Here is a 14,292-nt window from a genome sequence, read left to right as displayed (position 1 = left end):
GATCCCCTAGTGTCTCTGGTTCTTGGGGTGCTTGAACCTCTTCTACCCATAGTGCAAAGCAACAAGGTGTGAGGTATACAAATGAACACTGACTGCTGAGCGATGTAGTCTGGCTAAAAGCCTTGCTACCCAATGCTCAGTCTGGTGTTACTTCAGTAAATGCTGCCTAGGAGAATGCCTGTGTCCCACCTTACATGCGACCGTCAGCTCTGTGTCTCTCCAAAGGCTGTGTGCACCTGTACAGAGTGCCTTAATAGCCTGCAGCTGGCCTGAGTGGGAGTCTAAGCACCTATGCTGACGTCCCGCCCCCCCCCTCGAATTTTGAAAAAAAAACGAGCGCTTCCCAAGCTGGCCGACTCTCCTGTAATACTATAGAGGAAGGCTGGGGGAGGGGGAGGAGGGAGAGAAGCTGGTAGTGAAGACCTGCCTAAGCGGCAATGGTCGGAAATTGCGGCCGAGGCAGCGGTGCCCGATCGGTATAACCACCTTCTAGACCCCTGTGGCCTCTCTCTAGCCTGGGGGGGGGACATTCAAACATGAGAAATCCCCCCATCCATCCTACCTTTGCAGCTGGCCTGAGACGCTGTGAAAAACATGTGCAGCATAAACACTGAGACAGACAATCCAGCATGTGAAGGTTTGTGCTCTTGGCAGCCCCCGGTGGTCACAATAGGCATAGCATGCATTTACCTTAAAGGAGAAACCTACTAGAATTAGAAAATTCTGTGGAATCTCCTCTTACCTTATCCAGCTGCAGGGTTCAGTTTACACAGACCCAATCTTCACCTCTCACGGTGGGCTCCGTTTGAAAAAGCCGTCAGAGACTGGGGCCCCCTACGAATAGGGGGATCCTGCAGTTCTGGGCCCGTAAAGCACCCGGCCATTCAAAGAGGCTACCGACTGGTCTATCAAGAGCAGGTCGTCTAGGTATGCTATGACAGCTATACCCTGAGCCCTTAATCTGGCCAGAGGAGGAGCCAAGATCTTTGTGAACACTCGAGGTGCAGTGGCTATCCCGAAAGTCAGAGCCACAAACTGGAAATGGCGCCCTCCTACCTCGAAGCGCAGAAACTTCTGATGACCAGGAAAAATGGGCACATGCAGATATGCATCTCTGATGTCTATCGATGCCAGAAATTCTCCTCCCTGCAGGGTGGGAACTACTGTCCGAATTGATTCCATGCGGAAGGATTGAATCCTTAGGAATCGGTTCAGATCCCTTAAATCCAGAATGGGTCTGACATCCCCATTTGGCTTTTGGACCGTAAAAAGTTGGAATAGAAGCCCAATCCTGGTCCTTTGCGGGAGCTATCATAATGACCTCCTGGGACAAAAGTCTCTCTAACGCTAGAAGGAGCGACTGCTTCTTCTCCGGGTCTCTGGGGACACTTGATCTGAGGAACCGAGGAGAGGGAAATTCCTGAAACTCCAGCTTGTACCCTAAGGTTACCGTGGAGATTACCCATCTGTCCTGGAAATCCTCCTGCCAGAGCCCTGAGAACTGTCGCAGTCTTCCCCCCACTTGAGTGAGCGGGGGCGCCCCCTCATGCAGAGGTCTTAGTGTTTTGCCTATTAGGCTTCTTCCCCCGGGACTTCTTTTGTCCCTGGGGTTGACTCTTGTCTCTGGACCCAGATGGAGGTGGCCGTCGAGACTGCCTGGAGGCTGAAGCCCCCGGCGCTGGGGAAAGAGTCCGTTTGAAAGAGGGACGCTTACTCTTCTTTTTGACAGGTAAGAGAGTGCTTTTCCCACAAGAGATTCTCTTGATATAGTTATCCAAGTCTTCTCCAAACAACCTTGCACCATGAAATGGAAACCCAGCCAGCAGCTTCTTACATGGTGCTTCGGCTGACCAATTTTTCAACCATAGGATTCTACGTATATGCACCAACCCCAGTGAAAGACGGGAGGTTTGCACGATAGAATCTCTAATGGCGTCAACCACAAAGCATAAGGCCGCTGGAAGGTTAGCAAACCCCTGGGCCTGTTGTTCAGGTAATACTTTGATGACCTGCTTAACATGGTCTCTTAAGTATTGACAGACTTCAATCGCTGCTACTGCAGGTTGAGCCACTGAAACTGCTAAGTAGAAAACATCCTTCAATAGGGATTCCATCTTTTTATCTACAGGATCCCTGAGCATCTGAGCATTGTCTACAGGACAAGTCAGACTATTATTTACGGAGGAAATGGCAGCATCAATGGCCGGTATTCCCCACATTTTAATAAACTTTTCTTCCATCGGATAAAGTGTTGAAAACTTTCTCGGCGGAAAAAACGTTTGTCTGGGTGATCCCACTCAGAATAAATGAGCTTTTCAAGTAAATTATGAACAGGAAAAGCCTGTGCTGCTTGGAAAAGTTTCAGTGACCCCAAAGCAGAAGAGGATTCTTTAGCAGTTTCAGGTACGGGCAACTTAAATGTGGAGTGGACCAATCCAGTAAGGATCGGCACTAAGACTTTCTCCTCTTGGGAAGTCGCAGAGGGCCCCTCTCCACCTGATTCCTCCAAAGAGGAATCATCCATCCCATCCCGATCCTCTGAAAGGGATTCATCTCCTTTATCCCAGAACTCCTCTTCCTGAGGGTCTTGGGGAACAGAGGAAGGCCTAGTGCATTTTCTTCTACTGAGTGAAGAGGTAATCATGGCCATTAATCTTTCCTCTAGACCATTAATGGTTGCGGAAAAAACCTCTTGTGTAATGTATACAGGGGCTGAAGTGCCAGAAGCAGGTGTAGCCCCTGACCCCAATGGCTCTCCCTGGCTAGCCGTCCCTGGCCCATCAGGGGGGAGGATGCTGTTGACAGGGGGCCCCCAGAACCTGAACGAGATCCCCTAGTGTCTCTGGTTCTTGGGGTGCTTGAACCTCTTCTACCCATAGTGCAAAGCAACAAGGTGTGAGGTATACAAATGAACACTGACTGCTGAGCGATGTAGTCTGGCTAAAAGCCTTGCTACCCAATGCTCAGTCTGGTGTTACTTCAGTAAATGCTGCCTAGGAGAATGCCTGTGTCCCACCTTACATGCGACCGTCAGCTCTGTGTCTCTCCAAAGGCTGTGTGCACCTGTACAGAGTGCCTTAATAGCCTGCAGCTGGCCTGAGTGGGAGTCTAAGCACCTATGCTGACGTCCCGCCCCCCCCCCTCGAATTTTGAAAAAAAAACGAGCGCTTCCCAAGCTGGCCGACTCTCCTGTAATACTATGGAGGAAGGCTGGGGGAGGGGGAGGAGGGAGAGAAGCTGGTAGTGAAGACCTGCCTAAGCGGCAATGGTCGGAAATTGCGGCCGAGGCAGCGGTGCCCGATCGGTATAACCACCTTCTAGACCCCTGTGGCCTCTCTCTAGCCTGGGGGGGGACATTCAAACATGAGAAATCCCCCCATCCATCCTACCTTTGCAGCTGGCCTGAGACGCTGTGAAAAACATGTGCAGCATAAACACTGAGACAGACAATCCAGCATGTGAAGGTTTGTGCTCTTGGCAGCCCCCGGTGGTCACAATAGGCATAGCATGCATTTACCTTAAAGGAGAAACCTACTAGAATTAGAAAATTCTGTGGAATCTCCTCTTACCTTATCCAGCTGCAGGGTTCAGTTTACACAGACCCAATCTTCACCTCTCACGGTGGGCTCCGTTTGAAAAAGCCGTCAGAGACTGGGGCCCCCTACGAATAGGGGGATCCTGCAGTTCTGGGCCCGTAAAGCACCCGGCTAGAAATTAGGCTAGAAAACCATTTTCTAATATGCGGGGTCCAGCTCTCTAAAAAGGGAAGCATTACAGGTAAAACCTTGTTTCTTCAGACACGAGTCCCAGGTACCATCCAATTCGGCCTAGAAAGGACACTTTGAATGGATCCGGTTCGCCTGGCTTGCTCCAGTATAGGATATAGGATATTCCCTTTGGAGCTCAGCACAGGACATCTTTACACGTCCATCACCTAAGACACTGGCGTAAAAACGGAGATATCCCTGCAAGGGGAGGGATTATATAGGGGGTTGAACTTCCTGATAGGGTGTGCCAGTGTCCAATCACCAGTGATACCCTATATAACCCATCAGTAATTACTGTGGCTCTGTGTCCCGTGATGTTCGAGAAAGAAATAATTGTACCGCTTTCAGCACCTAAAATCCGAAATAATCATACCGCCAGGGAGGTTAAAGAATAAGGCCACCTTTCATAACATGTTACACCCATATTCAGGGTGTAACATGTAACATGCTATGAACAGACCGGCCCCGGCTCCCCCGCTTTGACAGCTAGAGGGAATCTCCCCCCCTCGCTAGCTGTCACAATTTAAAAAAAACACTCACTCATTCACAGTCCTCTGTGAATGGAAACCTACAAGTCCCAACAGCCTGTGGGGCTTTCGGCCTGTAGTTTTCAATGAACTACCATGACACTGTGGAGCACTGTGTAGTTCATTGAGTCTTCTTGTCAGATTGTATCTGCTTGCCTGTACAATGTATGGACACAGATACACTAACAGGTCTGAAGGAGACCTGCAAGGCACCAGTGATCTGCTGATTGCTGGTGCAATGCTTTTGAGGCTCCAGAAACAAAAAAATAATAAGTGCACATTTTTTTTACCTGCAAAAAAAGTACATTTATTATTTTTGTTAAAAGGTGAACTTTTTCTTTAATTGAACAAGCTGAAGCTGATTGGCTACCATGAACAACTTCACCAGATTTTGCACTCTCCAGTGTTAGTAAATCAACCCGTGTGTCACTTAGAGACCAATTTATTCAGCTAAGATACACACATCACATTGTGAGCTGCATTTTACCACTGATAAATGGACCCCTAAAGTACAGACAACAATAAAACAACTTCAAAATGTCCAGCCTTTTTCTACTCCACTAAAAATGTGTTTTGGTTTTGCCTGTGTCCTCAGTGGAACGTCTCACATCACCATGTCTTAACAGAAATTAAGAGGAAATCTCCAGAATAGGGAAATAAACAGCAATGAAAAACTGACAGAGGGTCCAACCCCTACTTTTTTTTCTTTTTATATGAGTGAGGAAGTATGGTAACCTTCATTAGGTTGTAATTGTTGTCTGTGGTCCTGTTGGGAAAAGTTTCCTTATTTGTTGCATAGTTACTGGAGCAGGTAGTAAAATGAAATCTTTTTATTTATGTGTGAAAGAGTGAGAGCTTCTAGCAGGATATAATTGTCTTCTGTGTTTCTGTCAGAGGCATTCCGCTCACTTCCTATGGTGTCACTGGAACAGAAAGTAAAGTGTGTTCCTCCTAACAAAGATTCATATGTATTCAAATTTAGTAAGGAAAACATTTTGGCTAGAGTTCTAATCTTGACTTGTTTGTGTAAGAAAGCTAATGTGAATCTCTAGGTAAAACCTTTTTTTAGTTTTGGGTAGAGCGGAGAAGATTTAGACCCTGCATTGTCTACAGTGAGGGATTCACCCAGAAAGAAGATGAGGAAATGGTACAGCAAGAGGTGAAGTGAAATCTTCCAATGGTGACACCTGTTCTGGAGACAATTTTCTAAGAGGGGTAATCCTCTCATTTTTTTGGAGACTTCCTCTAACTTTCTGTTGCATCACTGGGACAAGGAAATAAAGAGAAATATCCTCAAATGTAGAAAGACAACAGAAAGTAACCTGGCAGTGGTTTAACACTTTTATACTCTATCCAAAACAATACATATACTTTAATGGTAGGGTTCCTTTCATTACCAAACACTTTTTACTGAAGCTTTACCATAAGGTTAAAGTGATATTAAAGCTTTGTTTTTTTAAAAAGCAACAGACATGTTATACTTACCTGCTCTGTGCCGTGGATTTGCACAAAGAAGCTCTTCTTTTTGGGTCCCCTGCCAGCCCTTCTGGCTCCTCCCCCTCGAGCAGTGCTCCCAGAGAAAGTCACTTGTTCTGGGGGACCTTTGCATGCTCACTCATGAGCCACAGCTATATGTGTTCATAAGACACAGAGTTGTGGTTCGGCCCTGCCCCTGCTCTCTCCTCATTGGCTCACTGGCTGTAATTGACATCAGTGGGAGCCCATGGGCTCCTGCCTCAGCCAATGAGGAGAGAGAATTTCCATACAGCCGAGGCTATCGTGAACATCACTGAATTGGAGGGGCTCAGGTAAGGATTTGGGGGGCTGAGGGGAACCGCTGCACACAGAAGGTTTTTCAACTTTATGCTTAGAATGCATAAAGGTAAAAAAACTTCAAGCCTTAAGAACCAATTTAAGGAAGTACAACTATTTGGCAGAAGAAATATGCTTAACATATATCGGTTAAGGGTACAACACTGGTCAATTGAAAAATACAGATAAGGTATGCATGTGCAGATAAGCAATTAATGTTCAGCTAAGGGCAAAAAGAAAATCATGAGTTACAGGCCAAAGGCCCATAGAGGTTTTTTTTATGGGTTTGGGGGTATAGATATCATCAAGGAACAGGAGCATAAAATGGGAGAATACGGCTCAGCATGGGTGGGTTAAGGGTTGATTATTAGGAGTAAACATGGACTTGGTAGGGAAGGATAGATAGAAAAGTGGGTCTGGAGCAGTTAAGGGAAAGGAAGGAAAAGTAAGAAGAGAAAAAAGGGAAGGTGAGCAGGGAAGAAAGGATGCAAGCTCGGGAGGAAGGTGTAATGCGCAGAGGTTTAGGTCCTGAGTGGCTGAGGTTAAAGTGCTCAATAAAGAGAGGCCTATCATGTTGAATGGCAGTCATTTTTTCATTTAGCATGCATTGGTGCATGATTGGTTTGAATTCATCTATTGAGATGTTGGATGTTTTCCAGGCAATGGTCTGTTTTACAGCTGTAAAAGTATAAGTTAGCAAAAGTGTTTCAGTTTTAATGTAAGTGGGTGGATGTTTTTAGAGGGGCTTTCTAAGAGTTCATTTTGAAGTGAAAATCTAATAGGGTGGAATTAACAAGGCACATGGCATGTTTACTTACAGGGCAGGTCCTCCAGATGTGATGGTGGGTACTGTTTTCTGGGAAGACTCTGAAACAGGTGAGGGGAATATCCCAATAGCATCCAGGCAACATGAGTTCATAAGAGCTACCAAAGCATCAGAAGTTTATAGTTTGTTAGAAGATTTAGAAGTGGCCAACCAGAAGTCTTCCCAGTCCCCTGTCATCAGCATTATTTCTCCCACTTTTGGAGAAATGTAGAAGTTGAGAATGCAGTAGAAAAAGGTTTATGGAATTAATTATACCAGAATAATAGGGTGTCTCAAACAGGGTCAGTCTGAGTCAGTCTATTTTATGAAAAAAAAAATAACTTTGAAAGACCTGACTCCTTAAAGCATTAGTAAACCGCCATGCTTTTTTTTTTGTTAACCTGCAAGGTAAAGTTATATACATCGCATGCTAGCACATTATGTGAAACTTACCTTAAAACGAAAGACCTCCTGGGAGGAGCTGTTACCACTGACAAGGCATCCATCTTCACCCAGTCTTCATTCCATGTTCGTGTCCTCTGGCCATCTGATTGGCCGCGCCGAAATGGAGTCAATCCTGCACATGTGTATGGTAGCTGCCATTTACAGCACAGGGCTCGGAAGGCATACCGTTCCTTCAGAGCGCATGCGCCAGTGACGTCATCGGCCCATTTATAAGTAAATATCTCCTAAACGGTGAATGTTTAGGAGATAGTTACTGTACCTATAGATAAGTCTTATTATAGGCTTACCTATAGGTAGATATCAACCATGGGAGTTTACTCCCACTTTAAAAGATATTAGATCATACACTCTGTGAAAGTTAGTGGAATGCCGCTATCAAAAGATTGTGGGGTGTCAAAGCTTGGTAGGAATGTTCCATATTGTGAAGATGAGCAGGTGAGGGGATATAAGTTTGCCGGAGTATTTGATATCATTCTACGCCTTCAGAAAATGTTTCATATGGGTTTTAGTAAATGTTGTTTGTATTTAGGTGGGAGCCTCAGAACCTTAGCAATAATAATTGGTGCAGTGACATAAGCTTCCAGGCTCCCTCATAAAAAAGACATTGTGACCTGAAAGAGAGAGACTTGCACAATTTTGGTGTTTGGGTGGAGTTATAATAACTACCCAGGTGCAGGTTTCCCAAGACATCTTTCAGTTTAGTTTTGTAGAGGATCCAGCAAGCAAGCTGGGGTATTTCTGATCCTGATTATTTTTTTAAGCATATGTATGGTGTATAGAGGAACTGGGATCAGAAAGACCATGAAGTATAAGAGCTTGAGAAGTAAGCTCCTCTTGATAGCAGCCACACAGTCAAGCCAGGATATGGGATAGTTTAGCCAGTCTGATAGTCTGTGCAAAAACAAAATGAAACAATGTTTACTTCTAAATCCTGTTTTTCTTTACAGGGAAAAAAAAACTCTTATGAACATAAAACATACATATATCCAGAATAAACTAACTTGGCATGCCTAAAATCTTGTCTGTGACGATGTTGAAATCAACAACAATTCTGTGTGATATTTTAAGGAAACATTTTTTTTTATTTTTGTTTTGTTTTTCACAGTTATAATAGGCATCTTCTCTCGATCTGGAAATGACAGTGGTCATTTAAATGCCAGACGTATTTTGACAGAAATCACTTTATAAAAATGTCAGCAAGTCTCTGTGTTTTTATTAGTTTGTTCCAAAATCAATTTAGATATTTCAGTTGAGTGCTTGTAAGTATTCCCAGAGCAATGTCCATTTCTGACTTTCTGCACAAAGGATATTACAGATTAATCAGATTTTCAAATTTACGCATAATTGCTTTGCACATTTATTACTTAATCCTATTATGTGCCTATGTCCTGACTGACATAAAGCCACAGAGATAAAAGTTCCATTGAATCATACGTAGTAGTCAATTTTATTGCTGTTTTAATACTTTTGCATTTTAAATTATTTATAAGAAAATATATTGGTTAAATAACATTTTAAAGGCCATGCTTGAAGAAAAAAGTAAATGGATAATGCATGACTTCTTTTCTGCTTTTTATTCACTAAAGTAATATGATTATAGCATGCAATCGTTGTATTATTTATAATTTAAATAGCAATTTCAGGCAACAAGTGAAATCAATCAGTGAACTAATAAGCACACTGCAGATGTGTGAAACTCAGAAGGTTCACCTTTTACTTTAATCTGAGTTGCCCATAACCCACAGTATCCACAGCGCACACAGGACATCTCACAGGGTCAGTAGGAGGGCACTAGGAGTGATGTCACCAATCACAGTCAAACTTCCATAGCAGGTTTGACTGATTGGTGACTGTGGAAAATATCTATTCCTGGAAAAAAGAAATTAGGTGGACATGGGCACAAAAGCAGTGCTTGGATGAAAAATGTAAGTAATAAACACACAGGCTGTGCTCCATTTTTGCATGTAAAGGCTTATATTTTAATTTTGGCTGGAGTGTATTTTTAAAACACTTTTAAACTGGCCACCAGTAAACCTATCAATCATATATAAAAAAACTTTTATCACAAAATATTTTATTATAATAAACCTTGTTTTGTGCACTGGTCCAAATCATTTGGTGGAGGGGAAATTATGGCGTGGGGTTGTTTTTTGGGGGTTGGGCTTGGCCCCTTAGTTTCAGTGAAGGGAACTCTTAAGGCATCAGCATACCGAGACATTTTGGACAATTTCATACTCCCAACTTTGTTGGAACAGTTTGGGGATTGCCTTTCCTGTTCCAACATAACTGCACACCAGTACACAATGCAAGGTCCATTAAGACATGAAACAGCCAAAGAGATGGGGTGTGTGGCGCTACCTAATAGCTAAGAACAAGTAGACGTATGTAGGGAAAGATTGAGAGGGCTTGTGAGCCCCAACGATACACTATGCATAAACAACCCAACCTGGGATACGGTATCAATATCTCATGTATTGAAGTGTCTGTAAATTATATATGATGACAGGAACCAGTTTCACCCTATAAAAAATGTGAATAACCTGCCGTGCAGGATCGGCCCTATATGGTAGCCACAGGGCACGACCTATGGGTATGTGATATGTGTGCATAACCAAACAAAGTGAATAAATGGCATGTAGGTCCCGGCAGCTACATAGCCAAAAAATACAACCTAACTGTATATTGCAACAAATAATGAGTGCCTGGTAGTAGTGCAGCCAGCTGACACAGTAACACAGTGAAAATACCTATAACACAGTAGAGATAAAATAAACCACAACCAAGAATATCATGTCAGAAATTCCAAGCATAATACCCCAGTGACGTAGCGTGCGTGGCACCGTCGACGGCTCCATGCATGCTACGTCATTTCTGGGTACTCGAGTTGGTGGAACGCAGCTGGAGGGAAGCGGACCGCTGCTGTCCCCACCTCGGGTCTACTTTTTAGAGTGTGGTTTGTGGTCTGACCATCGCTATTTAGGAGTCGGCCATACACATATATATCTTATATATGTCATCTGGAACATTTATTGGATTTATTAAGGATTACGCCCTACCTATCTGAAGTCAGAGGTGTGCTTCTGGGACAACCTTAACAGACATCGTGGCGAATTGGTTGCAGTGACTATATCCATACGCGCATTGCCCCGTTGAGGTGATTGGATCCAGTGAGTGGGACCCTTGAGTGGGAGCACAAAAGTCACCTAAGGATACTGCAAGCAATCAAGTCACCATTAGATCTTTTGCCATATATCTGAACATTGCCAGACTCACACCTCATATGAACTGTTATCTATTCATCTATATGTGAACCTGATTTCCATCAATGTTATGGACTCATACATGCCTTTTGAAGTGTGATCTCCCTTTGGTACTTTGGTATATTTTATGCACTAGGGTATTATGCTTGGAATTTCTGACATGATTTTCTTGGTTGTGGTTTATTTTATTTCTACTGTGTTATAGGTATTTTCACTGCGTTACTGTGTCAACTGGCTGCACTACTACCAGGCACTCATTATTTGTTGCAATATACAATTAGGTTGTAATTTTTGGCTATGTAGCTGCCGGGACCTACATGCCATTTATTCACTTTGTTTGGTTATGCACACATATCACATACCCATAGGTCGTGCCCTGTGGCTACCCTATAGGGCCAATCCTGCACGGCAGGTTATTCACATTTTTTATAGGGTGCAACTGGTTCCTGTCGTCATATATAATTTACAGACACTTCAATACATGAGATATTGATACCGTATCCCAGGTTGGGTTGTTTATGCATAGTGTATCATTGGGGCTCACAAGCCCTCTCAATTTTTCCCTACATACATCTACTTGTTCTTAGCTATTAGGTAGCACCACACACCCCATCTCTTTGTTTGGCTGTTTCATTACTTAGTGTTCCCTTAAGGGAGACCTATTAGGGGAGGCGGCAAACCTATCCCTCTACCCTTATCCAAACACAGTTGTTTTATTCATAAACTTGTACATTAAGACATGGATGAGTGAGTTTGGGGTGGAGGAACTTGACTGGCCTGCACAGAGTCCTAACCTCAACCTGATAGAACACCTTTGGGATGAATTAAAATGGAGACGGCGAGCTAGTGCTTCCCATCCATCAGTGCCTGACTTCACAAATGCGCTTCTGGAAGAATGATCAAATATTCCCATAGACACACTCCTAAACCTTGTGGACAGCCTTTCCAGAAGAGTTGAAGCTGTTAAAGCTGCAAAGAGCAAACTCAATATTGAACACTACGGAATAAGACTAGGCCAATATTGTGTGTGTGTGTGTGTATATATATATATATATATATATATATATATATATATATATATATATATAAACATTTACTGCTCTGAGGTGCAAGGGTTTAATTGTGCATGACACAGCCTCAAACAAAGCCAACATTAACGTCTTCTTAACCATATCACCTCCCAAAGCATCATAAAGCCTACTGCAGTGGGTCTTTGCCAAAGGTGTTTGGAGATAGGGAAGTGGGCATTTAGGCTAAGTTGGACATTAAGCAGCTATGACTAAGCCATGAACCTTTCCATGGGTGTAGGTCATGTAGAAATGTTAGACATTATTATGATCTGTCATTTTTTATGATGTCATATATTGTGACATGTGACCATTATAAACCAACTTCAAATTTAGGCCTACAATTGAGGCTAGTACAATCTTAAACAAAAAATAATATACAGCAAATAATTAGTGTTTACAAAAAAAATAAAACGGGCTCATAAGTTTCATAAACTTGACTTTATTCAAATGAATTTGCCAAATGATACTGCTCCCTGTATAAATTATTATGCAGCCAGGCTATACTAGATGACTATGCTTCTGGAACCTATATCAGGTCTGCTGTGGCTGTAATTGCATGTAGCTAGTATGGTCCATTCACTTTGGTATGACTAAACCTTGTTAGAAAAATAAATTATAAAACCACTAAGATGACCTTACATGAGGGTATCTGCTTGTTGCTGAACATACACAACTGGCTATGATGAGGCTTTCTTGGATTATTCTGAATACTAAATGTGAATGTGCATGTCAATCATCTGAGAACAAAGGAATATCTGGAAACCTTTTCCTATTCTGTTGATCTCCTTTGACTACGGCTCCAGTCTCCTGAGGTCATCTGTCATGATAGCACCCCATCTGTGCACTCTATTATAAAACACCTTTTATAGGAGACCTTAGTCGTTTTTATTGGAATTTGTGATGTTGTTTTCATTTGAGTTAAGATAGCTATTGGCATCGCAGCTTTGAGTAAAAAAAAACATATGAACTAGTTTTCAAAGTACAATTTCAAGATCTTAATAAATTGGACAATGTATTTACCCGACCTTCACAATGTAAGAGTTTGCTTGGAATGATTAAGTATGTAATCTGTAAGACTGACTCAAAGTGAAATATTAAGATTACATTTTACAAATTAATTTAGTTTGACAGTGTTAATTATTTAATTTATTATAGTTGGTTTTCTGTCAGAAAGTGAATTCTTTCAAATTAAACACATAGCACTGACACTCAGTATAATTTTACTATCCAGTGCTGTTTTATCAGGGGAATTGTGAAACAAAAGATGCTATCGTATCAGTGGTAATAAAATCATCGTGCTGGTGCTTCCTTATTTGCTCTGTGTTCAGAATTACACTTGCTGTTGCCATCGGAGCATGAAAAGAAATTACTCTACACAGTCACGCTGGGAAGTCATGTATGTAAATTGATGTATAATGCGACCCACATTAGCCTTACTGATGAAAGGTTCAGTTTCTCTGCTGTCAGATCCTTGTATCTCCTTGAATGAGCCGACTGCTCTGAATGAACATTAGCATAATTTATGCAGCTGATAAGTGATTTGAGCTCTTGGGTTATTGATAAACCGTTTAAGCATATCATTTTCAGCCTGATGCTCCGTGACATCACCAGTGAAATGTAATGTGCTGATCTCTGCTTCAGATAATAAGACAGAGATTCTCTTTGCATTGCAGGAGCCAGAGGCAACTCCGTGCCGACTGAGGCAGGTACAAATGATCTTCATCACCCCAGCCAGTCTCATCCTGGATTTTCAGTTGGGCCTCAGGTTTGTTATATGCATGCACTTATTTAATGCAACTGTCCTATAGGTATGCTTACATGTAGGCACTTTGACCTTGAGTCAATGTATGTTATAGGGATGTATTTAGGAAGGAGAATAAAGTGTCTTTGATGATGATATAGGTGTTTTATAGGTACTTTATATTTAAAATACAATTAAAATAGAATGATGGAGTCAAGTTTAACATTTGGCCGTATAGATACAAGTATATGTACACTTGTATGTATAGTTGTAGAAGATACACCTGTTAACAAAATAATACACATGTACATGTTCAATTCCTAAGTAAAACACAAGTTATATTGAAGTTTTGTATTGCATTCTCCATGTTTATGTAGTAATTTACACAATGTTGTAATACCATATACAGTATATTGGTGTTAATTCTCATGTGTTCACAATTTCTTACTTACAATTTCTTTTACTTCCTTAATATATTTTAAGTGATATTATAGCATTATTTTTACTTTTTTATGTACTCTAAAACAGCCTCTAGAGCAGTGGTCATCAACCCTGTCCTCAGGGCCCACTAACAGGCCAGGTTTTATGTATTACCTTGAGAAGATGCAGACTAGAAAACTGCAATCACTGAGCAGAAAATGATATCACCTGTGATATATTTCAGTTATCTTGCAAAACTGGCCTGCTAGTGGGCTCCGAGGACAGGGTTGATGACCACTGCTCTAGAGGCTATTTTAGAATACATAAAAAAGTAAGTGATGTTAGGATAGGTAATTAGGTTCTTATTAGCTATGAGCACATGACCTTATAGAGTTTTTCTCATGCTGGTTCTTTATAATTTCGCA

The 14,292-nt window shown here is 42.1% G+C and overlaps 1 protein-coding gene across 1 annotated transcript in view; it reads left to right on the top strand.

Annotated features, from left to right (window-relative positions):
• The window catches only part of POU6F2 (POU class 6 homeobox 2), a 760,637-nt gene that overhangs the window by 255,279 nt on the left and 491,066 nt on the right, over positions 1-14,292 (top strand). Inside the window, exon 2 of the mRNA XM_073630485.1 lies at positions 13,380-13,471. Coding sequence (XP_073486586.1) covers positions 13,380-13,471 — 92 coding nt within the window. The remainder of the gene's footprint in view (positions 1-13,379; positions 13,472-14,292) is intronic.

Source organism: Aquarana catesbeiana, linkage group LG05 (assembly GCF_042186555.1).
Source record: "Aquarana catesbeiana isolate 2022-GZ linkage group LG05, ASM4218655v1, whole genome shotgun sequence".
Classification (NCBI taxonomy): Eukaryota; Metazoa; Chordata; class Amphibia; order Anura; family Ranidae; genus Aquarana; species Aquarana catesbeiana.
Note: the sequence above shows the minus strand (reverse complement) of the source record. Positions and strands in the feature narration are given on the sequence as shown.